At 37.9% G+C, this 26,757-nt stretch overlaps 1 protein-coding gene across 1 annotated transcript; it reads left to right on the forward strand.

Annotated features, from left to right (window-relative positions):
- Positions 1–8,159, forward strand: LOC148200408 (histone-lysine N-methyltransferase ATX3-like). The gene is made up of 23 exons (XM_088113289.1): positions 1–501; positions 596–651; positions 744–942; positions 2,469–2,576; positions 2,667–2,735; positions 2,837–2,905; positions 3,010–3,101; positions 3,194–3,286; positions 3,715–3,850; positions 4,097–4,169; positions 4,318–4,417; positions 4,538–4,662; positions 5,072–5,217; positions 5,625–5,729; positions 5,868–5,932; positions 6,017–6,230; positions 6,432–6,515; positions 6,629–6,685; positions 6,797–6,883; positions 6,980–7,066; positions 7,251–7,325; positions 7,685–7,785; positions 7,912–8,159. The coding sequence occupies exons 1-23, from the start codon at positions 16–18 to the stop codon at positions 8,000–8,002; spliced, it is 2,718 nt and encodes a 905-aa protein (XP_087969415.1). The 5' UTR covers positions 1–15; the 3' UTR covers positions 8,003–8,159.
- Positions 8,160–26,757: the final 18,598 nt, after the last annotated feature.

Consider the following 26,757-nt stretch of genomic DNA (forward strand, 5'->3'; position numbering starts at 1 on the left):
ATCTCTACTGAAACAATGGTGAAGGAGGCATGTCGTCCTCCGCTTCTGCGGTCCTCACGTGGACGCCTTCAGAAGCTTCCGTCGAGGTTCAATGACTCGGTTCTTGAGGCGGACGGAGACTCGAGCTTTGAAGATAACGATAAGAGTTATGTGGAGGACGGAAGGGGTGGCATTGGTGTGAGTGTGGAGAAGAGTGATAGTGTGTGTTGTTCGTCTAGTGTTGGGAGAAGAACTGGTGTTATGGCTGAGAGTAATACATCTGGGATTAGTTTTGAGGGTGTGGACCAAAAACCCAATGGATTGAAGAAGAACGAGGTTTTCAAGCTGGAGGATTTTTCTTTGGGGGATATAGTTTGGGCTAGGTGTGGGAAGAGGTATCCGGCTTGGCCTGCTGTGGTGATTGATCCTGCCTTGGAAGCTCCCGAGTCCGTACTCAGCTGTTGTATTCCCGGCGCGCTCTGCGTGATGTTTTTTGGTTATTCAAAGAATGGAACTCAGAGGGTTAAGTTATCTCCGTGTCTTATTTATGTTGTCAAGATTTTGAGTTTTGATCGTGGGTTTTAGTGGTGGGGTCTAACAGAGCGATGGTGTGCAGGACTACGCGTGGGTGAAGCAGGGAATGGTGTTCCCTTTCTCTGAGTTCTTGGACAGGTGTGTGGTTGTATTATTTTTGGGGTTTCTGTGGTGGATTGATTCTGTAAGAATGTTGGATGTTTAATTGTTGGAAATTGATCTTTCTTCAGGTTTCAGGGGCAGACTCGGTTGTACAAGAGCAAACCTAGTGACTTCCGCATGGCCCTGGAGGAGGCAATGCTGGCAGAAGATGGTGTTCTGGAATCACATTTGGGAAGAGGGGAAGTATCTGATGCAGAAGCCCATCCTGCTCAACTTATGGAGGCTACCTGCTATTATGTTGACGAAGAATACTACGGGCAGGAACAGGTGAAAATTTTATGTTACCAGTGTTTTTCATTTTATGCTTTATGATCGGATGATAGCTTTTATAAACTGTCATGCATAAGATAGAGGTTTTAGTCATGCGAGTTATCGTTGGTAAAGGCTGCGTTAGGCAATATTTATTTACGGAGGAAGGACTGACGAATAAGTGCCTATGATATGTCCGACTTTATGTGTGGAGGAAGGACGGAGTGGCTATGACACACACACACACACATATATATATATATATACGCACATATATATATATATATACACACACATCCTTCAGTCGGGGCTGGAACTAGAAAAATTGGGAAAAAAAACCTTGAATGGTCAACAGAGAAAAACTAATATTTTAAGGAAGGCAAAGTTTTAGAAAAATTATTTAATTTTTTATAAATATTTTATCAAGCTTCTGTATCTCAGAAGGATTGAGTGGGAACCAAAAGCTAGTTTCAACCACAACGAGGCACCGCTCTTGTCCGTACGCTCTATTTAGCCATGTATTAATACTGTTGACTTGTATCGAAGTAGGAGATCATGTTTGAATGGTGTGACATGCAATAGATAAGTGAATAACCTATTAGTCTGTTACGATTGACCTAATCATCACAGATTTATAAGTTAAATTATTCTCTCGCAATCTATCAAATTTGCAAGTGTGGTTTTTAAGTTTTTAATTAATGGTTGAAATGCTAAATTATATAGTTTTATGACTGCGTTACTCCCAACTTAAAACGTTTTAAACCCTACAAAAGAAATAAATCTTTCAGCCATTAGATTGATAAACTTTAAACAAACAGGTTTTTTTGCTATGCCCATAGCTCAAATTCCAAATTCTAAGATTTGTAGCAGTTGCTAAACTGCAGTATTTGTTTGTTTATGTGTTTTCATCTCATTTTCAGAATAAATGTTTGACCTTTTCTTTCTGTGTTTGCCTTCCTAATACATTTGTATGAGAGATGAAAATAATTTGAGATGAATTGCTGATTATGAACCTTGTGCTGTCATCTTGTTGCTTTGATGTTTTGTCCTGTGTTTCGGTGTACATTTTCCTGTGTGTCTTTGTTGCTCTTGGCTGTCTGGGACGCTTGCATTTCTTCAATTGTTGTTCTTCATATTCGCCAAAGGAGGGGGAGGTACCTGCAAAGATACTCCGACGCTCAAGTCAGATGTGAGTTATGGAGCTGAAGCTCTCAAGAGAGTAATTGGATACTGCTCTGAAATAATACTTAGGATCTCTAGAGCATAAAGAGAAAACGTACCTGGACTTTGGTCCTGTCAGTGTATTTATAAGCAAAATAAAAATAACCACCTTACCTAAAAATGTGGCTAGTGGCTTTGACAAATATCTTAACTGTCTAAAATATCTAAGATATTTATGTTATTACATAAATATCCTTACTACATAACATCCTGTATTGATTGTTATTCTGCAAAGCAGTTTTGGATAAGAGTTAACTTTAGAAAAATGTATGGTGTATATTTATGTTATTTGTATATTTTTATCGACTGGATATATTTTACAGGTTACAAGGTACTGTGCTGGTTGTGGTCTGATGTTGCCATGCAAAACCATGAAGAAGATGAAGGATTCAAATTGTGCACCCCGATTTTATTGTAAACATTGCACTAAGGTAACGCAGTTTGGTCAATTTATTACACTTTCAAACTTTTCAGTAAATAATTTTATAACACATTTATTTTAACTAATTTTGTCCTTGCAGCTACGAAAATCAAAGCAGTATTGTGGCATTTGCAAAAGGATTTGGCATCATTCAGATGGTGGGAATTGGGTGAGATTGTCATTTTGACAAATTAGTTTTTTAGAAAAAATAAAATTGTGTTTCAATATGCTCAGTTTTGACATCTTTCGCGGCTGAACACTCTATTTCAGGTGTGTTGTGATGGTTGTAATGTGTGGGTGCATGCTGAGTGTGATAAAATAACCAGCAGACTTTTCAAGGTGCTGAATTATGTTTAACGTGCTGGAACTATTTTTTTTTTTTTTTTTAATTTGCCCTCTTTTTGTGAAGTGGCTGAAGATAAATGCATGGCTTGTGGTTACAGGATCTGGAAAATACGGATTATTACTGTCCAGATTGCAAGGGAAAATGCAGTAGCAAATTACCAGCATCACAAACCTACAATCCGAAAATCAAGTATGCAGTAAATGCCTTTTTTTTTCCCTTTTCATCTATTTACCTAAATTCATTTTATTCTGGGTCTTATGATGTGATATTTTTTGATTCAGCTCAATAGAGAATAGCCAAAAATCTATGATACCCGATAGTGTATTGGTGGTGTGCAAGGACATGGAAGGAATATATATCCCAAAGCTTCATCTGTACGTCTTCTGCCTTTCTTGGATATATCAGAAGATAATTCAATTTAAATATTTGATTTCTTATATATTATAGAAGGAAATTATTTTATACGCCTCATACTAGGGTCTTGAATTCATGTTCCTGGAGAGGAAGTCTCTCCATTTCTTTACTGTTGTATTTCCTTTTGCCCCCAAGGACTTCTGAAAGATTTTTTATTTTTTTTTGTATATCCATTTATTTTATTTATGATTTTAGAGTTGACTATTATGTTAGCATTCCTCCAGTATTATCTCAGAAAATATATCACTTTCAGTAGTATTGTTTATCACCTGATGAGGTTCTATACCAAGAAAACAGCTTGAGAAGCATAGAAGAACTCACTGTGAATGGATTTGAGTTCGTCCCTGAACAATTTCATTGAGCAGCTTGTAATTTCCTTTTCTTGCAGAGTCATGTGCAATTGTGGCTCTTGTGGGTCGAGGAAGCAGACACTTAGTGAATGGGAAAAACATACAGGTTGCAGAGCGAAAAAATGGAAACATAGTGTGAAAGTGAAAAGTACAATGCTACCTCTGGAAAAATGGGTATGAAGTATTTCTTGCTAGATTAGAGGGATGCCCAGTATTCTGTTGGGTGGTTTTTAATTAACAGTCATAGCATTAGTCCTGTGACATGGATTTCTTGATTACTGCCTATATCTGTTTTATTTCCAAAAGTCTCCACATTCTAGGTTTGAATACTTTGTGTTTTTGAGTGTCTATCATTGTGCTCTTGTTTTGTTATTGTTCTGTACTTATTTCTTGTTGTTGACTTGACATGAATTACTTCAGTTGGCTGAACACATTCCACTAGAGGGAGTATCCCAGCAGTTAGATCAGCAGCAGGTACTTGCTTTTTTGCAAGGTAAATGTGCATTTCATGTAAACTATTACACATTGATTGCTTGTGTTTTTTCTTACTGACTGGGTCTTATTCCACATAACACATATATGTTTTCTTTTGAATATATCTCAAGAAACAAATTTATTTTATTTATACCTTGTTGTCTCAGAGAAGTATGAGCCTGTTAATGCAAAATGGACAACAGAAAGATGTGCTGTTTGCAGATGGGTTGAAGATTGGGAAGATAACAAAATTATTATTTGTAACAGGTTTTTTTCATATTCTTTTCCCTTAAGTTTTATAATTTTTTGGGTTTTCTAATGCTTTGTTTCAAATTTCTTAGGCTTTAAAGGTAGTGGTTTACACAGGTTCACTTGTTCATTGTGCAGATGCCAAATAGCAGTCCACCAAGAGTGCTATGGGGCAAAAAATGTTCAGGATTTAACTTCTTGGGTTTGTAGAGTATGTGAAACTCCCGATGTTGAGAGAGAGTGTTGCCTCTGCCCAGTAAAAGGCATGTCACATTTAGTATTTTGGAAGTCTGAACTCTTTTTTCTTGTCTATTTCCTGTGATGTTAAATTATTTATGAAAGTAGTACACTGTGGATTCAGCATTCTTAAAAGGAGGTCTTTTCCATTATTATATATTGAGTTAACCTTAATTATATTAAAAAAATTGTTTTACTTTGGTGGATCATCAATAACAATATCTAATGTTTTGCCATTTTTGTGCATTTTCACATCTTAAGAAATCCTCTTATAACTCTAGTCCTGATACAAATGTGGTTCTTGTTACTAGTGTTATGAATTTGCAATTTGCACCGGCCTCGGTTTTTTTTTCTTCCATAATTTTTATCTTTAGTTGTCAGGGTCGTGATCAAGTGTTAATATGCTTTACCACATTGGAAACACTTGCTTTTCAGGTGGTGCTCTAAAGCCAACGGATGTTGAAATGTTGTGGGTTCATGTAACATGTGCTTGGTTTCGACCTCAAGTTGTTTTCCAAGACCACGAGGCCATGGAACCTGCTGTGGGAATCCTTAAAATTCCTCCTAATTCGTTTGTGAAGGTAAGCTGACTAAATGGTCATATTATTTTTATACAGTTGGTTTCAGCAAAATTTTGCCTCAAATAAATCCTGACTGATTATAACTTTTAGTTTACTGGGAAACCAAAATGAACCCAAATACATTTTTATTCTCAAATTGCTTTTGGATGATTATTCTGAACAGAGAAAGTTCATTCTTCCAAATTACTTTTTGTTAAAAAGTAAATTCTACACCAACAATCCAAAATGCACTATATAATCTTCCATTTCCATAATTTTTTATTTTATTTCTCTACTGTTCACGGAGAGATAGTTGTGTGGCTTTTTTTATGTAATCACTTATGCCTCCTTGTTTCTTTTTTTTTTCTTTCTTTTTTGCTGGACTGTAATAATGAACTCGAGTATGGTTCTTGTCCCTGCTACTACAGACTTGCGTGATTTGTAAACAGAGCCATGGTTCCTGTATAACTTGTTGCAAATGTGCTACATATTTTCATGTGATGTGTGCATCAAGGGCAGGATATACAATGGAAGTAAGTTTTGTCTGTTAAATGTAAATATGTTGATCTGGAATTGCTATTATATTTAGATCTGTTTTTTCATATGTCAAGTTTGATTATATGTGAATTGCAAGATCTGGGGAAATATGTTGATATTTTTAAAATTCACAGTTGCATTCCATGGAGAAGAATGGGACTCAAATAACAAAGAAGCTAATATATTGTTCAGTTCACAGGTTTGCTTTAGTGCTGTGATTACACCTATTTCCATTTTTCACTTCTTTTCTCGTTAGTGGTTTTAAAAGTTAATTCCATCTCAGGGTCCCAAATCCAGATTCAGTACTGGTCGTACACACACCCCTGGGGATTTTCTCTCCCAGAACTTCACTTCAAAATCAGAAGGGATGCTTCAGGGGATCAAGGCTAATTTCATCAAAGAATATAGAGCTTATTGAATCTTCAACCACTGAAAATGAGGTAGTTGAGCCACTATCTGCTGCTAGATGTCGTGTCTACCGTAGGTCTACTAATAAGGTGATTCCAAATACTTTCATGAACATACTAGTATATTAACCTGTCTTTTGTTTCATTTTAGCCAAGCACTTCTGGTATTTTTATTACACCCAATTCTATTCCTTCATTAATGCTAGTTGCTAATACAAACACGCTTATTACTTACATTATCTATTATTTCGAATTTGTTCTCTTACAACTCATTTCCTTCCATTTGGTCAGAGAGCCAATGAACCAATAATTCACTTGCCTAAGGGACCCAGCCTTCATTCTTTAGATGCAATAACCCTGTTGAACGACTTTAAGGTAATCTTTGTGCCTAAGGTGATATATATTAAGAGTTAGATTTATTTTGTTACGTTGTACCATAATATGGAGGGGGAGCCAATTTGTTATATGATGAACTTGCTTTGTGATAGGATGGTGATGAATCTAAAGTATTCACTTCTTTCAAGGAACGTCTTCATCATTTAAGGGTAAATCATATGTATCCATTTAATTATCTCATTTCTTTCCTGTTTTAATTTTAAATAATCTCTTTTTGTCTTATAATATTTAAATTCAGTTACAAGTTTTTGGCTTAGCAGGAAATGGAAAAATTGAGAGTTTGCTTTGGAAAATCGGGCATTCATGGATGGGGCCTCTTTGCTCGTAGAAATATACAAGGAGAGATGGTAACTTTATTAATTTAATAGTCACTCAAAGTTAGGTAAATTATCTTCAGTTTATTCTGAAGACATTAAGTTCATGCTTCTTGTGTCTGTATGTAGGTTGTTGAGTATCGAGGTGTGAACGTAAGGCGTAGTGTTGCTGATCTGAGGGAAGCAAAATATCGTTCGGAAGGCAAAGATTGCTATGTGAGTATTATGTTTAAGATTGTTTAAATATCTGTACATGCTTCCTATCTTTCTTGTATTGGTTGACAAGGTGAAGTCTATTTGGTAGTTAGTTGAAAAGCCTGTTTTGACAGGTCCATGATTGCGGTTAATATTTGAGTTCATTTACTGCTAATCTTAACACCAAACAAAATAAAATATGCAGCTCTTCAAGATTAGCGAGGAAGTGGTAGTTGATGCAACAAACGTGGGCAATATTGCACGCTTAATAAATCATTCTGTAAGTTATTATAAGTGTACTTTTCAGTAATTTCATTAATCTTTTTATTTAATTTTATCTTGTGACATGTCCCAGAGAGTGGCTCTAACACTTTGATGGGCATAAAAGAGGAAAAGGGGGGAGTATTGTTCTCAGTAACTTAGATTTCCATAGCCTGGTTTTTATCTATACAGCACTAGTTTCTGTTTTGCCAAAAGAAAGAAGAAAAATGTGGCATATGTTGGTTGTAGTTAGATTATAATATTGTTTGAACATTATCTAATTCAAACACAATCGTGCATGTGGACTTGTACAAAGATAATACTACAATGTGCCTAAAACAAAAGGAAAGAAACTGATATAACCTTGACTTGCTTCAGTGCATGCCAAACTGCTACGCAAGGATAATGAGTCTGGGTGATCAGGAGAGCCGGATTGTTCTTATTGCCAAGACTAATGTTTCTGCTGGTGAAGAACTAACGTACGGTTTTTGTGTTTGCATATTTTCTTTACTCCTCACATGTACAAGATGCATACATCTTGCATTATCAAGAAGTTGGTTAGCCTAACATGAATGAACTATTATTTTCCTCCGATTTTGCAACAGGTATGACTACTTGTTCGATCCAGATGAGCGGGATGACCTGAAAGTTCCCTGCCTTTGCAAAGCCCCCAATTGTAGGAGATTTATGAATTAGGTTTAGCTTTTATTTGCTCTTTGAAAAATTGCAGTTACCAAACCACAGTAAATTTTTCCAATTCAGCCATTTTTTAAATTTTTTACTAGTTTAGTATAATTTGTATATCATTATATAAAATAAAATAGATAATTTCTGTGCAAATTAGATTGAGGCATTTTCCTATCTTGCAAGGATGTTCTTCAAATTGTTTGACATCTAGCGGCAATTCATAAAGGAGCACGCAAGTTACATAATACATTTCGAGCATTTCATGTAAACCCTAACCCATATGCTATATTTATTTTTGTTCCAAAAAATGCAGTATTTGAATAGGGCATTTAAAAATTAAACCAAAATTGGCTTGGGGTTTATGGATTAGGACCCTTCTCTCCTCCACTCCCAAAGAACTGATATCTTTGACTCCATGCTATATGTTTTAATGAAAATGTTAAACAAAATCCCAGTTAGACACGCCAATTATATGGTCATCCTCACAACAGTAAAAGGAACTATTGTTACCTGTTAAAGATCGTAGGACTGAGTTTTAGTAGTTTTGTATGAGGATTTAATTTCTAAATTTCTGATTGTCATTATATGAAAGAATACTCTTAAATATTGACAAAAGTTTCCCTTCTTTGTTGTGGAAAATCAACGACCTTTAGGTAAATATTGAATTACGTTTATTTCCTTTGTTCACGTTGTTTTTATTTATTTTTTTGTACATAAACTTGTTGATTTTATTTATAAGATTTCTAGGGTAAAATACTGACCTTAGTGACAATTACACTAGATATTTATAACTAATTATGTGCTTATTAATTTGTTTTTCTAAATTCTTCAGTAATACAAAAAGGAAAAATAAAGATACTTGTAAGACCCTAGTTAATTAACACTGCAACTTAAATCAAATCAAATTTTAAAGTATTAAAAACCTATCTGCAGTGCAGTCCACGTCACTGTTCAGACAATTAAAACCCACTTACATACTCTCTGCTTGCACTGGGAACACACGCACACCCTGACACACGCCTGCCAAGTGCCGTTTTAGAACCTTCGGAAATTAGTAGTGGGTTACAGATGGCAATCTGAGGGTGCATGACCGTTTGACGTGGGGGAAGAAAATAATTTCTCTGAAAACCACTTCCTCTCACACTCTGCATTCACCTTCTTCTCCACGAACTCAACCCTTCATCTTCTCCGCTTTCTCTCTAAACTCTTTCATCTTCTCTCTAAGATCACTCACCATCATCTACTCCAAATCCATTTCAGATACCGTAGAAACCTTCCCTGCACCGTGAGCAGCGTTTTACACCGAACAGAAGTAAGATCTAAACCGGTAAGCTTCCAAACCCTAAAACGCTCCGTTCTGAGTTGCATGCAGACGCTGGTACTGCTGCATGTTGGAATAAAATCTGAGTTCTTCCACATTTCTTGTAGATAGATTTAGTGAAACACTTGGGAAGCACGTTGCGGGTAGGAAACTGTATTTGGGCGAGTTAGCAAGCAATCGTTTAGGGAGTTCACTGCTAGACCAGGTAAGGGAAGCTTATGTGTTTAATTTATACTTGCATGTTGAGTATTCTGGATTGCATGTATGAAAAGTATGAAGTTTGAGCTGTTATGGATGTTTACTGATATCTGGTATGAATTCTGGTTTTGATTGATCTGTCATGAACGAGCACTGCTTGCATGTATTAAATATGTTGTGGATTTTGATTGAAATGCATGTTGATTTGATTACGTATGAATGGAGTATGGTTATTGTATAGTTGGAAAGATTAAAATGTTGAAATCTGTATGATGATGATGTTTAAGGTGAATTAAATCTGGAATGAAAGTTATAAAGTTATAAATTGGAAATCTGGAAAATTTTGCTAAGGTTGAGAAATATGAAATTTCATTCTTTCCCACTGATAAATGACTGTTCGTCCCTGTACGGTCTTAAACCGTTCGGCATTTCAGTAAAGTAACTTAGATTGGGATTCTTTCATTTGGAAGGAATTCTGCTCATGAACGAGCGTCCCAAATTGAATGTCTGAGCGTGCGTCTAGCTCAGCAATAATTAAATATTTAAAACTTTATGAATAAGTAACGCTCGGTCTTATACCGAAGCGTTCGTCCTAATTAGCGTTCGGCCTTATGTTGAACGTTCGTCTTTGATAGCGCTCGTCCTTATGTCGAGCGTTCGTTTTCATAAGCGTTCGGCCTTATGTCGAGCGTTCGTCATTCGTAGCGTTCGGCCTTATGTCGAGCGTCCGTTCTCAATAAGCGCTCGGTCTTATCACGAGCGTCCGTTCTGAATCTCGCTAGGTCTTTTACCTCGCGTTCGTACTAAGTGAATATTCAATTGATAAAATAGCGTTCGTTCAAAGTATTTAAATATTCATTTTTCTTTGCGTTCGTTCCATTCCTGTAATTGGATTCATATGTAAATCTCTTGAAAAATAATTCTAAGTGTTCTTGACTCTCCTTTGTACATTAAATCTGGTTCAAGTTTCTATCATGATTATTTTCTAAGTACCAGTACACTTCAAGTCGAGTCAGTCCATTTAACAGAATCCACAGAAATTACGTTCGTTCTAAGTATTTTTCCTGAGTATCCAGTGAAGTTATTTGGACGTTCGTCCTGAGTGTTCAGTGGACTGTATGTTCGTTCTGTTATTCTCTTACAGTTAAAGGTGAAATTGATATTACTTCATATTGAATTACAGTGTGAACACTATATGGATTGAATCTATGATTATGGATATTGGATGAGCGTTCCAGGGAGGAACGTCTCTTATATGATTGAATATTGAATTGGTAAAGTATGACTGTGGTTAGTTAATGCTGGCTTGGTCCATCCTGATATTCCGTGATACTCATCTTCACGTAGAAGGGGGTAGTCATGTGTGGGAATGGCAGGAGGTCTTTCGTATCCCTCACTTAGCAGGGGCGAAGGATTAACCTCAAGTGGAAGCTGATTAGGTATATCCCGGCTACTACACCACTTGGGTGCAAGGACGCCTGTAACTACATGGTTCATACAGTCCGGACGGTCTGTCTTATATATCTTTCTATGTTAAATTACATGATTAAGTTACTTGATGTATGTGTGAATCGAATTACGAACTGTATGTGTGTTGTATTAATTAAACAGTATAAGCTTACCCTTGCGTTTTCCATTTGTGTTGTCTACTGTCCATGTATCTCCGTCTTGTCAAAATGCAATGATCATCCGTTGTGGATGTGAGCAGATGGTGATGCATCCCTTGAAGTCATGCTGGAAGAAGAAAATTTGGAGGATGCAAATCTGGTGGAAGTTGAAATTAAAGCCGAGCCTTAGAGCGCTCTTTAGTTTAGCATTGTATATGTATATTAGTTCATTTTGGAACGTTCGGTTATCATTTTTGTAAAACCGTTCGTTACTAGTGCTCGTTATTTTTGAGCTGAAATTTGTAACTCTGAGACCTTAAGTTGTTCTGCTTTATTTTCTCTGCACTTGGATACGCTCGTTAATTGTACATCAGCCGTTAGGTTTTGAACCTTGGTTTCCTGTTAATATTAAGACTGTTTACTGTTCACTGTTAATTGTAATTAATTTCGAATTATGGTATTACTATATTTTGGGATGTTACATTAGTGGTATCAGAGCAGTTTTGTTCCTTAAGGAACGCTGTAGGTTATGAGCATGCTATGTTTGTGCTGCGTATTCAACGTTTCATTTGAAGAGAGTGTCAAACCGTCCGAATTTAACTAATGATTATTTTCTCTGCTTATCAGAGAGAACAAATGGCACCAAGATCACTTCCTCAGCCTGCCGAGCGTGATGCATCAGACCACATCAGGCTATTGGAATCCGTAATAGAGGCACTTCAACAGCAGAACGCTGCTTTGATACAGCAAAACACGGTCGCCTTGCAGAGTCTGGAGGCTGCGAGGGCACACTCTGAAGCTACCCAAAGACAGCTGATGGAGATCATAGAAATCACTAGGAATAATACTAACCCAAGGATGAATCCTTACGTTCGTCCATTATTGCCATCTATTTCTAGGGGGTCTCAGTCACAATCGTTGGGGACGGACGGTTGGTTTGGGCAGAAAAAGACCGTGAAATGTTTCAAGTGTGGAGGACCACTCCTCCGATCATCGTGTCCTCAACTGGTGGAATCGAAATATTGCCTTCAATGTGGGGGACGCGGACATGTCAAGAACGAGTGCAGCATGGGGGGACGAGCAGGGTTAGGGCCACCAAATGCTGGAAGAGGTCCACCAGGAAGAGGTGGCCGAGCACAAGTGGGATGAGTATATGTCTTAACGGACGCTGAAGCAACGAACTCAGGTACGACCATCACCTGCACTTTCTTGCGATATGAACTGCCCTACTGTACACCGTTTTATTTATTGTGATAAGGAAGCGGTTCGGTCTGATAATGTAAATGTCAGCAATTGGATTAGTTTTAATATCTGATTGTGGGATAGATGCGTATTTAGTGAGAGTGTAATTTTCTAGAATTGACTAACTTAGGAGAATACTTCACGAGAATGGTGTACCGACGTTCGGTTTCTTTTAAGTTAGACCGGTCAGTAGCAATAAGGTAACCGAACAGTAATAAATGCTTGGATTGGTGAGTTTTCCTGAAGCGGCATCACGGCCATCTACTCAGAGAAAAATTTGAGTCTCTTTCACACTTATGCTAGGTGTTAGATTAACATCAGTAACTTTTTACAAAGTAGCTTTTGAGAGTGGATGAAACCCAAGGATCAGTTAAGTGAGTGGAACGTTTCGTTATGTAGTACGCACGTTTTACTAGTATACAATAAGATGAATCAGAATGAAGCATTTGAGAGCATTGCTTGGAGTGTTAAGGATAAGAAGAGTTGTGTGTAGAATTGTTCGAAGTGTGAAGTACTGGATGAGCAAAGTGCCAATACTAGAGCGTGTAAGCAGTGACAGACCGGGAGTTGGGTTAGTTCAGAGATTCAGGCACTTAACATTATAAGTGATGATACGAACGTTATTAGGAGCATCGGTTGGAAGTATAAAGTGAGCGTTCGGCTGAACCGATCGAAAGTGAATAATGAGTAGATTTTAAGTACGAATGGGCGGTGTCTTGAAAATTCAGCTAAAAGAATTTTGTTCTTTATAGTGATTTGGGAGATGGATTCTTGCTAGGTCATCACGATCAATTTAGTAACGGGATTTATAAGCAGAAGTAGCTAGGTTTATGTGTTATAGTGTAGCATGTCAAAACGTAAAGGCAGAACTTCTGAGACCGCACGACAACAAGATAGGGTTACTTAGAACTTAAGCCAATTGCCTTTATCGATCGGTCATAAGGTTGAGGTACTATTAGAGTACTAAGGGTAGACTGACCAATAAATTTTGCTTTATGATCATCTGTTGGAGAACTTAAACGATAATGATGGGTTTAACTCCACAGTAGGTAAGTAGATCGATTCTGACGTTCAAATATTCGTACGAACGCCTACTTTGACTCAATTAGGGGCCAGATGAAGTCTCGTTTCTCCAAATGATCAAGAAAATCAGTTCTCTGCCTAAATCTGATACATTTGATACTTTCTTTCAATCACTCGACCTATACTCAATTCTTCAAACAGTAACTGTCAGTTGGAATAAAACTTTTAAATTTTATTCATTTTGTTTCTGGTGATTAATCGTTTGACCAATTGGGGCCAAACATTTTTTTTTAGCGTTCGGCTATGAACGGACGTTCGGGTCCTTTGACTGCTAGGGTTCGTTCGTTCTTTAACGTTCGGCACTTATGCCTTTACTTGAATTTGCTATTTATATATATATATACTGTCTTAGTTTTCGATAATCAAATTATTCCGGGATATTCAGATTTATCTTTCATGTTTTCTCTCCTCTGTTGCTTCTGTTTATCCGTCTCACACTCTAATTCAATAGTAAAATACTTCAAAAATTAATTCTTTTCCTCTTGAAAAAACTTGTGACTCTTCCTAATGATAATTTCTCTCGTTCGGTATTATGTTACCAATTCGTTAACCTTTCAAAGTCATCTACTGGTTCCTTATTTCAGGATTCCCCTGTAATTTATTATCTTCCCATAAACATTTAGTCCTTACCTAAACGTAACCGTTCGTTATAGTTGAAACCAGTCAACACTGAAGAATCGCTAAAGACATGAGTGTGGGACGAAGTCGCTTGTCCCAGGAAGCTACTACCGAAGGTTCTTGGATTGTAGACGTATTGGGACTGTAGCTTATGAAGATACCATTGCCTTCTCAATTATCTAATCATCTAGTTTTCACGCATCACCACTCTGGAAGTATAATGGAAACTCGTATAATGTGCTATAGCTAGAAGATGCTCATATTTAGGGATACCAAATTGTATAGATCCAACCCGTACGTATGGGAGATACCCCAACCAAGTGTTTCAAGAGAAAGTCCATCAGATGGATGAGAGTGGTCTGGAACGAGAAGAATGACGACATTACGAGAGAAGTGGAAGAATTGCAAGCAAGGACTATGTATTCCCGTATACCCTTTAGTATCCCTTGATTTACGAGGACGTGTGTTCTAGATCACATGGGCGTTTGGGATGAAGTCTTACTGTTAGTAGAGTTCACCTACGACAACAACAGCTTCCAGGCCAGCATTGGAATGGCGCCGTTTGAAGCTCTCTATGGGAAGAAGTGCAGAACGCCACTTTGCTGGTTTCAGGAGGGAGAGAACGTGCTAACTGGACCTGAGCTCATCCAGCAAACAACCGAGAAGGTTAAGTTGATCCAATATAGATTGAAGACGTCCCTGAGCAGGCAGAAATCATATGCGGATAGGAGAAGAAGATCATTGGAGTTCGCTGCAGGTGATCATGTCTTCTTGAGACTGAATCCGATCACTGGGGTAGGAAGAATTGTTCGTCCAAAGAAGCTGTCTCCCAAGTTCATAGGACCGTATCAGAATTTAAAGAAGATTGGACCAGTAGCTTATGAACTTGCGTGGCCTCCTCAATTATCAAATCTGCATCCGGTCTTCCATGCATCTCAACTCAGAAAGTATATAGCCAATCCTTCTCATGTTTTGGAGCTGGAGAACATTCAACTGCGCCAAGACCGAACGTTGGAGCCACAACCAGTTCGCATTGAAGACATTCGCACCAAGCTACACAAGGGAAAGGACGTTCGTTTAGTGAAGGTGGTGTGGGACGCTAAAACTGGTGACTCAACGTGGGAAGTGGAGAGCGCCATAAAGGACTTGTATCCACACCTATTCACAGGTAAATTCTAAATTTTCGAGGACGAAAATTTTTGTAGATAGGGAGAATGTAAGACCCTAGTTAATTAACACTGCAACTTAAATCAAATCAAATTTTAAAGTATTAAAAACCTATCTGCAGTGCAGTCCACGTCACTGTTCAGACAATTAAAACCCACTTACATACTCTCTGCTTGCACTGGGAACACACGCACACCCTGACACACGCCTGCCAAGTGCCGTTTTAGAACCTTCGGAAATTAGTAGTGGGTTACAGATGGCAATCTGAGGGTGCATGACCGTTTGACGTGGGGGAAGAAAATAATTTCTCTGAAAACCACTTCCTCTCACACTCTGCATTCACCTTCTTCTCCACGAACTCAACCCTTCATCTTCTCCGCTTTCTCTCTAAACTCTTTCATCTTCTCTCTAAGATCACTCACCATCATCTACTCCAAATCCATTTCAGATACCGTAGAAACCTTCCCTGCACCGTGAGCAGCGTTTTACACCGAACAGAAGTAAGATCTAAACCGGTAAGCTTCCAAACCCTAAAACGCTCCGTTCTGAGTTGCATGCAGACGCTGGTACTGCTGCATGTTGGAATAAAATCTGAGTTCTTCCACATTTCTTGTAGATAGATTTAGTGAAACACTTGGGAAGCACGTTGCGGGTAGGAAACTGTATTTGGGCGAGTTAGCAAGCAATCGTTTAGGGAGTTCACTGCTAGACCAGGTAAGGGAAGCTTATGTGTTTAATTTATACTTGCATGTTGAGTATTCTGGATTGCATGTATGAAAAGTATGAAGTTTGAGCTGTTATGGATGTTTACTGATATTTGGTATGAATTCTGGTTTTGATTGATCTGTCATGAACGAGCACTGCTTGCATGTATTAAATATGTTGTGGATTTTGATTGAAATGCATGTTGATTTGATTACGTATGAATGGAGTATGGTTATTGTATAGTTGGAAAGATTAAAATGTTGAAATCTGTATGATGATGATGTTTAAGGTGAATTAAATCTGGAATGAAAGTTATAAAGTTATAAATTGGAAATCTGGAAAATTTTGCTAAGGTTGAGAAATCTGAAATTTCATTCTTTCCCACTGATAAATGACGTTCGTCCCTGTACGGTCTTAAACCGTTCGGCATTTCAGTAAAGTAACTTAGATTGGGATTCTTTCATTTGGAAGGAATTCTGCTCATGAACGAGCGTCCCAAATTGAATGTCTGAGCGTGCGTCTAGCTCAGCAATAATTAAATATTTAAAACTTTATGAATAAGTAACGCTCGGTCTTATACCGAAGCGTTCGTCCTAATTAGCGTTCGGCCTTATGTTGAACGTTCGTCTTTGATAGCGCTCGTCCTTATGTCGAGCGTTCGTTTTCATAAGCGTTCGGCCTTATGTCGAGCGTTCGTCATTCGTAGCGTTCGGCCTTATGTCGAGCGTCCGTTCTCAATAAGCGCTCGGTCTTATCACGAGCGTCCGTTCTGAATCTCGCTAGGTCTTTTACCTCGCGTTCGTACTAAGTGAATATTCAATTGATAAAATAGCGTTCGTTCAAAGTATTTAAATATTCATTTTTCTTTGCGTTCGTTCCATTCCTGTAATTGGATTCATATGTAAATCTCTTGAAAAATAATTCTAAGTGTTCTTGACTCTCCTTTGTACATTAAATCTGGTTCAAGTTTCTATCATGATTATTTTCTAAGTACCAGTACACTTCAAGTCGAGTCAGTCCATTTAACAGAATCCACAGAAATTACGTTCGTTCTAAGTATTTTTCCTGAGTATCCAGTGAAGTTATTTGGACGTTCGTCCTGAGTGTTCAGTGGACTGTATGTTCGTTCTGTTATTCTCTTACAGTTAAAGGTGAAATTGATATTACTTCATATTGAATTACAGTGTGAACACTATATGGATTGAATCTATGATTATGGATATTGGATGAGCGTTCCAGGGAGGAACGTCTCTTATATGATTGAATATTGAATTGGTAAAGTATGACTGTGGTTAGTTAATGCTGGCTTGGTCCATCCTGATATTCCGTGATACTCATCTTCACGTAGAAGGGGGTAGTCATGTGTGGGAATGGCAGGAGGTCTTTCGTATCCCTCACTTAGTAGGGGCGAAGGATTAACCTCAAGTGGAAGCTGATTAGGTATATCCCGGCTACTACACCACTTGGGTGCAAGGACGCCTGTAACTACATGGTTCATACAGTCCGGACGGTCTGTCTTATATATCTTTCTATGTTAAATTACATGATTAAGTTACTTGATGTATGTGTGAATCGAATTACGAACTGTATGTGTGTTGTATTAATTAAACAGTATAAGCTTACCCTTGCGTTTTCCATTTGTGTTGTCTACTGTCCATGTATCTCCGTCTTGTCAAAATGCAATGATCATCCGTTGTGGATGTGAGCAGATGGTGATGCATCCCTTGAAGTCATGCTGGAAGAAGAAAATTTGGAGGATGCAAATCTGGTGGAAGTTGAAATTAAAGCCGAGCCTTAGAGCGCTCTTTAGTTTAGCATTGTATATGTATATTAGTTCATTTTGGAACGTTCGGTTATCATTTTTGTAAAACCGTTCGTTACTAGTGCTCGTTATTTTTGAGCTGAAATTTGTAACTCTGAGACCTTAAGTTGTTCTGCTTTATTTTCTCTGCACTTGGATACGCTCGTTAATTGTACATCAGCCGTTAGGTTTTGAACCTTGGTTTCCTGTTAATATTAAGACTGTTTACTGTTCACTGTTAATTGTAATTAATTTCGAATTATGGTATTACTATATTTTGGGATGTTACAATACTTAAGTAATAAATACTGATGAATCTAGCAAAAGTAACTATACATTTTCTTTACACAATGCTTAATGCTGATGTATAATTGATGTTATTTACATGAAATTAAATTCTACTATTATTGTACGATCAATTACTGAAGCAGAACTTAAGTGGTAAGGTGATGTAATAGGAGCGTAAGATTTGAGTAAATGTAAACATTAATATTAGACATTTAATTATAGAACTATTTGCTTTATGATGTTTAATTTCAAATCATTTGGAAAGTTTAATATAATTTATTTATTGTATTAAGAATTCTCATTTTCAATATAAATCACATAAAATTGCAGGAATATATCATGTGGAAACAATTGATACAATTAAAAGTTGATGGACTAGAATCCTACCTCTATATACCTGAATTGATATGATTAAAACTAAAAAAAAAAATTAATATGATATTTAGACACCACAATATACTAATCTTTTTTATTCCCAAAAGTTCATGATTCTCAAAAACTAAAATAAAACTAGAAAGTAGGCTCATTAATTTTTTTTTGTTAAAATAAAGATTCTCTTTGTGATTTAAATTTTTTATTTTATTTCATTATTTTGTTTGAAATGGGAGCTTTTGGCGCGCCTATAAGACGAGGGAATTACGATCACAAAACCGTTGTGTTTCAGTTCAGAGTTGAGAGTGGGTTGTTCCCCGCTTCAGCTTTATAATTTCAGATTGAAAAAAAAAAAGCTATATCAGAGTCCTGAAGCAGCATGCGAAAGCGCCTCCAAAACGCTACTTCTTCAGCCGGCGAGATGCAGCCGGAAAAGCGGATCCGCCGGAGCAAAACCATTTGCTCTTGCAACTCTCCCCGTCCTCCGTTTCTCTCTGCTCATTCCACTTTCTCCTGGTTCTCTCTCTATATTTCTGAAAATTCAAATTGCGAAATGATTTAAATTTCAATCACTCAGCTTGTATACAAGAATTTGTTTTTTATTAAGCTCATTTCTAGCTTACTATGCAAGTATTCGTTTGTTAGCCATGAACTTGAACTCGATTCGGTTTTTTCATTTAGATCTGGTTTTTGAACGGTGCTACTGATAAATGCTTGCTTGTTCTTAGACTAGTTTCCTTTTTTTTAATCGACCAAACGAGAGTCGTAAAATAACTGTAGTGTGATCTATTAATTTGTAAAGATCTCCGTGTTTGTTTGTTTATTATTATTATTATTTTAGCAAGATGAATTTGAATGCGATGTTACAGAGTTTTTGAATATGGATGAACTTCGAATATATACATAATCGAGTTCTGAATCATGTTTAATGACTTTTTTTTTGCATAAGAGGAAACTAGTAAGCTTCATCGGTTGGTAATTTGTGATTTCAATAATTTACTTCATCGTCGAGATCCCAGTTCCATGTGTTTCTAAGCTCTGCATACATAAATTTGAGACGTTCATTGTGAGACCCTAGAAAATCAGCAATGCAAATCCCTGTCACATCACTATTAATACACGCCACATCACTGCTCAGGGAAATTAAAAACCCACTTTGCACCGCATGCAAGTCTGCCATGTGTCATTTTAGAACCTTAGGAAATCTGTAGTGGGAAACAGGTGGCAGTAAGTGAGTGCATGACCGTTTGACGTGGGGGGGGGAGAAAATGATTTCTCTGAAAACACTTCCTCTCACTCTCTGCATTCACCCACTTCCTCACGAAAACTCAACCCTTCATCTTCTCCAACTTCTCTCTAGAACTCCCAATTTCTCTCTATTGTAAATCTTACACCTCTTCTCCGATCACGTTACAGCACCGTAGGCACGTTCGTTGAGCTGGGAGCTATCCACTGGACCGAACAGTTTCAAGAACCGAAACTGGTAAGCCTTTCTCCAGTAGCTCGTCCTTAGGTTTTCTGGAAAACCAAGTTTCTTTGGTTGCATGCAAAAGAGTAGTCTAAAGGATTTCATGTTTCTGTGGATTAGATTGTTTAAGAAGAGTCAAGAAGCATTGAGAGTAGAATACCGTTAGCTGGACGAACCAAAAAAAAAAATCTTGTGTTAGGACGTTTCCTTCATTGATCCGGGTAAGGGAAGCTTATAAGTTTAATTCATACTGCTTGATTTTTGTGATATGAGTTGCATGTATGTAAAGTCTGATGTTTGAGCTGTTATGAACGGTTACTGATATCTGATATGATTTCTGATGTTGGTTTGATCTGTCATGAACAAATACTGCTTGTATGTATTATATAGGTTGTTTTTGATTTTGATTAAATGCATGTTGATCTGATCATGTATAAATGGAGTATGGTGATTGTATAGTTGGAATGATTCAAATGTTGAAATCTGTATGATGATGATGTTTAAGGTGAATTAAATCTGGAATGAAAGTTATAAAGTTATAAATTGGAAATCTGGAAAATTTTGCTAAGGTTGAGAAATCTGAAATTTCATTCTTTCCCACTGATAAATGACGTTCGTCCCTGTACGGTCTTAAACCGTTCGGCATTTCAGTAAAGTAACTTAGATTGGGATTCTTTCATTTGGAAGGAATTCTGCTCATGAACGAGCGTCCCAAATTGAATGTCTGAGCGTTCGTCTAGCTCAGCAATATTTAAATATTTAAAACTTTATGAATAAGTAACGCTCGGTCTTATACCGAGGCGTTCGTCCTAATTAGCGTTCGGCCTTATGTTGAACGTTCGTCTTTGATAGCGCTCGTCCTTATGTCGAGCGTTCGTTTTTCATAAGCGTTCGGCCTTATGTCGAGCGTTCGTCATTCGTAGCGTTCGGCCTTATGTCGAGCGTCCGTTCTCAATAAGCGCTCGGTCTTATCACGAGCGTCCGTTCTGAATCTCGCTAGGTCTTTTACCTCGCGTTCGTACTAAGTGAACATTCAATTGATAAAATAGCGTTCGTTCAAAGTATTTAAATATTCATTTTTCTTTGCGTTCGTTCCATTCCTGGAATTGGATTCATATGTAAATCTCTTGAAAAATAATTCTAAGTGTTCTTGACCCTCCTTTGTACATTAAATCTGGTTCAAGTTTCTATCATGATTATTTTCTAAGTACCAGTACACTTCAAGTCGAGTCAGTTCATTTAACAGAATCCACAGAAATTACGTTCGTTCTAAGTATTTTTCCTGAGTATCCAGTGAAGTTATTTGGACGTTCGTCCTGAGTGTTCAGTGGACTGTACGTTCGTTCTGTTATTCTCTTACAGTTAAAGATGAAATTGATGTTACATCATATTGAATTACAGTGTGAACACTATATGGATTGAATCTATGATTATGGATATTGGATGAGCGTTCCAGGGAGGAACGTCTCTTATATGATTGAATATTGAATTGGTAAAGTATGACTGTGGTTAGTTAATGCTGGCTTGGTCCATCCTGATATTCCGTGATGCTCATCTTCACGTAGAAGGGGGTAGTCATGTGTGGGAATGGCAGGAGGTCTTTCGTATCCCTCACTTAGCAGGGGCGAAGGATTAACCTCAAGTGGAAGCTGATTAGGTATATCCCGGCTACTACACCACTTGGGTGCAAGGACGCCTATAACTACATGGTTCATACAGTCCGGACGGTCTGTCTTATATACGTATTTCTGTGATTTTTATTGGATAAGTTACATGTTCTATGTGTGAATTAAAATGTAAATGTATGTGTTGATTGTATAAATTAAATATTATAAGCTTACCCTTGCGTTTTCCATTGTGTTGTCTATGGTCCATGTACTTTCGTCTTGTCAAAATGCAATGATCATCCGTTGTGGATGTGAGCAGATGGTGGTGCATCCCTTGAGCAAATGCTGGAAGAAGAAAATTTGGATGAAGCTAATCTGGTGGAAGTTGAAGTAAAGACAGAGCCTTAGAGTGCTCGTTAGATCAGGACTGTAAATGTTAGTGTAGTTTGACGTTCGGCCAAGTATTTTGTTAGGCCGTTCGTCTTAATCTTATATTCCTCTATTTTGACGTACGTTGTTTTATATATCAAAGAGCGTTCGTTCCTAGGTTTTCCCTTGTATGCGTTATGCGCGTTCTTTTGTACTGATGCCTTTTGGCTTTTAATCCTGATTAATGCAAAGACTGTTTATGTTACTGTTAATTGTAATTAATTCTCAATTATGGTAATTACTGTATTTTGGGATGTTACATTAGTGGTATCAGAGCAGTTTTGTTCCTTAAGGAACACTGTAGGTTGTGAGCCTACTATGTTTGTGCTGTGTACTCAACATTCATTTGATGAGTGTATCAAACCGTCCAAAGTTAACTAATGATTATTTTCTCTGCTTATCAGAGGGAACAAATGGCACCAAGATCACATCCTCAGCCTGCCGAGAGTGATGCGTCTGGCCACATCAGACTACTGGAATCCGTAATAGAGGCGCTTCAACAGCAGAACGCTGCTTTGATACAGCAAAACACGGTCGCCTTGCAGAGTTTGGAGGCTGCGAGGGCACACTCTGAAGCTACTCAAAGACAGTTGATGGAGATCATAGGAATCACTAGGAATAACACTAACCCAAGGAGGACGCCTTACCCTCATCCAGTATTACCATTTACTTTTGGTGAGCCTCAGTCACAATCCTTGATGAATACCGGTCGGTCAGAACAGCAAAGGAACATAAAATGTTTTAAGTGTGGAGGACCACATTTCCGATCATTGTGTCCTCAACTGGTGGAATCAAAATATTGCCTTCAATGTTGGGGAAGTGGACATGTCAAGAACGAGTGCAGCATGGGAGGACGAACAGGGTTGGGGTCACCAAATGTTGGAAGAGGTCAACCAGGAAGAGGTAGTCGAGCATAAGTGGGATGAGTCTATGTCTTAACGTACGCTGAAACAACAAGCTCAGGTACACTGATCACCTGCACATTCTTGCGGTATGAAATGCCTTGTTGTACGTTGTTTTAGTTATTGTGATAAGGAAGCAGTTTGGTCTGATAGTGTATACACCAACAATTGGATTAGTTTTAATATCCGACATTGAGATAGATGCTTATTATGATATTAGTGAGGGTGTAATTTTCTAGAATTAACTAACTTTGGAGAATACTTCCCGAGAACGGGGTGTTGACGTTCGGTTTCTTTTAAGATTAGACCGTTCGGTAGCAAAAAGTAACTGAACGGTAATAGTAAATACTTGGACTTGTGAGTCTTCCTGAAGAGGTGTCAAGGTTATCTATTCAGAGTAAGGATTGAGTCTCTTTCACGCTTATGTTAGGTGTTAGATTAATATCAGTAACTTTTTACAAAATAGCCTTTACAGAGTGGATGGAAAAAAAAAAAAAAAAAAATCAGTTAAGGGAGTTGAACGTTTCGTTATGAAGTACGCACGTTTTACTAGCGTACAAGAAGGATGAAACAGAATGAAACATTTGAGAGCATTGCTAGGAGTGTTAAGGATAAGAAGAATTGTGTGTAGAATTGTTCAAAGTGTGAATTACTGGATGAGCAAAGTACAAATAATAGGGCGTGGGTAAGCAGTGATAAACCGAGAGTTGGGTTAGTTGAGAGTTACAGGCAATTAGCATTTACGTGATGATGCGAACGTTATTAGGGGCCTCAGTTGGGAGTAGGGAGTGAGCGTTCGGTAGGACCGATCGAAAGTAAGTAATGAGCAGATTTTTAAGTTACGAATGGGCGGTGTATTGGAAATTCAGCTAAAAGAATTTTGTCCTTTATAGTGGATTGGGAGATGGATTTTTGCAAGGTCATCACAATCAACTTAGTAGATGGGTTTATGAGCAGGAGTAGCTAGGTTTACGTGTTATAAGGTAACATGTCAAAATGTAAAGGTGCAACTTTGGAGATCACACGACAACAGGATAGGGTTACCTAGAACTTAAGTCAATTACCTTTATAGATCGGTCATAAGGTAGAGGTACTATTAGAATTACTGAGGATAGGCTGACCAAGAAATTTTGCTTTATGATCATCGGTTTGAGAACTAACCATAATGATGGGTTTAACTCCACAGTAGGTAGGAAGATTGATTTCTTAGAATCCAAACTGGTAGCAATTCTGATAGACATTTCCAATTCATCTCTAGGTTCCGTGCAATCATTGAAGAGTAAATTTAGCATCCGGTTGAAGACTTACTCAGTTATCATTCTGAAGGAATGGCTCGACGAGTAGATCGATTCTGACGTTCGCATACTTGTACGAACGTCTGCTTTGAATCAATTAGGGGTCAGATGAAGTCTCGTTCTCCAAATGATCAAGAAAATCAGTTCTCTGCCTAAATCTGATACATTTGATACTCTCTTTCAATCACTCGACCTATACTCCATTCTTCAAACAGTAACTGTCAGTTGGAATAAAACTTTTAAAGTTTATTCATTTTGTTTCTGGTGATTAATCGTTTGACCATTTGTGGCCAAACATTTTTAACGTTCGGCACTTATGCCCTTTACTTGAATTTGCTATTTATATATATATACTGTCTTAGTTTTCGATAATCAATTTATTCCGGGATATTCAGATGAATCTTTCATGTTTTCTCTCCTCTGTTGCTTCTGTTTATCCGTCTCACACTCTAATCCAATAGTAAAATACTTCAATATTAATTATTTTCCTCTTGGAAAGACTTGTGACTTTTCTTAATAGTGATTTTTTCTCGTTCGGTATTTAGGTTACCGATCGATCAACCTTTCAAATCCATTATTTCCTTATTTAAATGTTATCAACCGTTTACTTACTTCAGAGTTCTTCAGTAGTTCACTCTCTTTCCATAACCATTCAGCCTTACCCAAATTTTTCCGTTCGGTATAGTTGGAATCAGTCAGCCTTGAATATTTACTAAGGACGCGCGCGGGTAGGTAGAGCCGGTTACCTTAAAAGCTGTTTCTCAAATTCATTAGTATTATCAAATCTTAAATAGAATCTGACGAGTTGAATATGAAGATATCATTGCCTCCTCAATTAGCAAGTCATCATCTAGTTTTCACGCATCACCACTCTGGAAGTATAATGGAGACTCGTCTAATGTGCTAGAGCTAGAAGATGTTCATATTTAGGGATACCGAATTGTATAGATCCAACCGGTACGTATGGGAGATACCCCAACCAAGTATTTCAAGAGAAAATCCATCAGATGGGTGAGAGTGGTCTGGAGCGAGAAGAATGACGACATTACGAGAGAAGTTGAAGATTTGCAAGCAAAGACAAAGTATTCCCGTATACCCTTTAGTATCCCTTAAATTTTCGAAGACGTGTGTTCTAGATCACATGGGCGTTTGGGATGAAGTCTTACTGTTAGTAGAGTTCACCTACAACAACAACTTCCAGTCCAACATTGGAATGGCTCCCTTCGAAACTCTGTACGGACGTAAGTGCCGCACACCACCTTGTTGGTTCCAGGAAGGAGAGAATGTGCTAACTGGACCTGAGCTCATCCAGCAAACTACCGAGAAAGTAAAGTTAATACAAGAAAGGCTGAAGTCGTCCCTTAGCAGGCAGAAGTCCTATGCGGATAGAAGAAGAAGACCTTTGGAGTTCGCTGCAGGAGATCATGTATTTCTTAGACTCAACCTGATCACTGGAGTAGACCAAACCGTTCGTCCAAAGAAGCTATCTTCCAAGTTCATAGGACCGTATCAGATTTTGAGGAAGATCGGACCAGTGGTGTATGAACTAGCTTTGCCTCCTCAACTATCAAATCTTCATCCAGTCTTCCACGTTTCCCAACTCCGGAAGTACATAGCTAATCCTTCTCATGTGTTGGAGTTGGAGGACATCCAGTTACGTCCAGACCGAACGCTGGAGTTACAGCCAGTCCGTATTGAAGACGTTCGCACAAAGCTACACAAAGGGAAGGACGTTCGTTTAGTGAAGATAGTGTGGGACGCTAAGACTGGTGACTCAACTTGGGAAGTGGAGAGTGCAATGAGGGATTTGTACCCACACTTATTTACGTGTAAGTTCTAAATTTTCGAGGACGAAAATTTTTGTAGTTAGGGAGAATGTGAGACCCTAGAAAATCAGCAATGCAAATCCCTGTCACATCACTATTAATACACGCCACATCACTGCTCAGGGAAATTAAAAACCCACTTTGCACCGCATGCAAGTCTGCCATGTGTCATTTTAGAACCTTAGGAAATCTGTAGTGGGAAACAGGTGGCAGTAAGTGAGTGCATGACCGTTTGACGTGGGGGGGGGGAGAAAATGATTTCTCTGAAAACACTTCCTCTCACTCTCTGCATTCACCCACTTCCTCACGAAAACTCAACCCTTCATCTTCTCCAACTTCTCTCTAGAACTCCCAATTTCTCTCTATTGTAAATCTCACACCTCTTCTCCGATCACGTTACAGCACCGTAGGCACGTTCGTTGAGCTGGGAGCTATCCACTGGACCGAACAGTTTCAAGAACCGAAACTGGTAAGCCTTTCTCCAGTAGCTCGTCCTTAGGTTTTCTGGAAAACCAAGTTTCTTTGGTTGCATGCAAAAGAGTAGTCTAAAGGATTTCATGTTTCTGTGGATTAGATTGTTTAAGAAGAGTCAAGAAGCATTGAGAGTAGAATACCGTTAGCTGGACGAACCAAAAAAAAAAAATCTTGTGTTAGGACGTTTCCTTCATTGATCCGGGTAAGGGAAGCTTATAAGTTTAATTCATACTGCTTGATTTTTGTGATATGAGTTGCATGTATGTAAAGTCTGATGTTTGAGCTGTTATGAACGGTTACTGATATCTGATATGATTTCTGATGTTGGTTTGATCTGTCATGAACAAATACTGCTTGTATG

Source organism: Vigna umbellata, chromosome 4 (genome assembly GCF_029865625.1).
Source record: "Vigna umbellata cultivar VRB3 chromosome 4, Vumbellata_1.0, whole genome shotgun sequence".
Lineage (NCBI taxonomy): Eukaryota > Viridiplantae > Streptophyta > Magnoliopsida > Fabales > Fabaceae > Vigna > Vigna umbellata.

Excerpts from the sequence above, each read along its gene's own strand:
- LOC148200408 (XM_088113289.1), top strand. The coding sequence starts at position 16 with ATGGTGAAGGAGGCATGTCGTCCTCCGCTTCTGCGGTCCTCACGTGGA. Across the intron at positions 943-2,468 it reads AATACTACGGGCAGGAACAG|GTTACAAGGTACTGTGCTGG; the intron begins GTGAAAATTTTA and ends TATATTTTACAG. Across the intron at positions 3,287-3,714 it reads TATATCCCAAAGCTTCATCT|AGTCATGTGCAATTGTGGCT; the intron begins GTACGTCTTCTG and ends CTTTTCTTGCAG.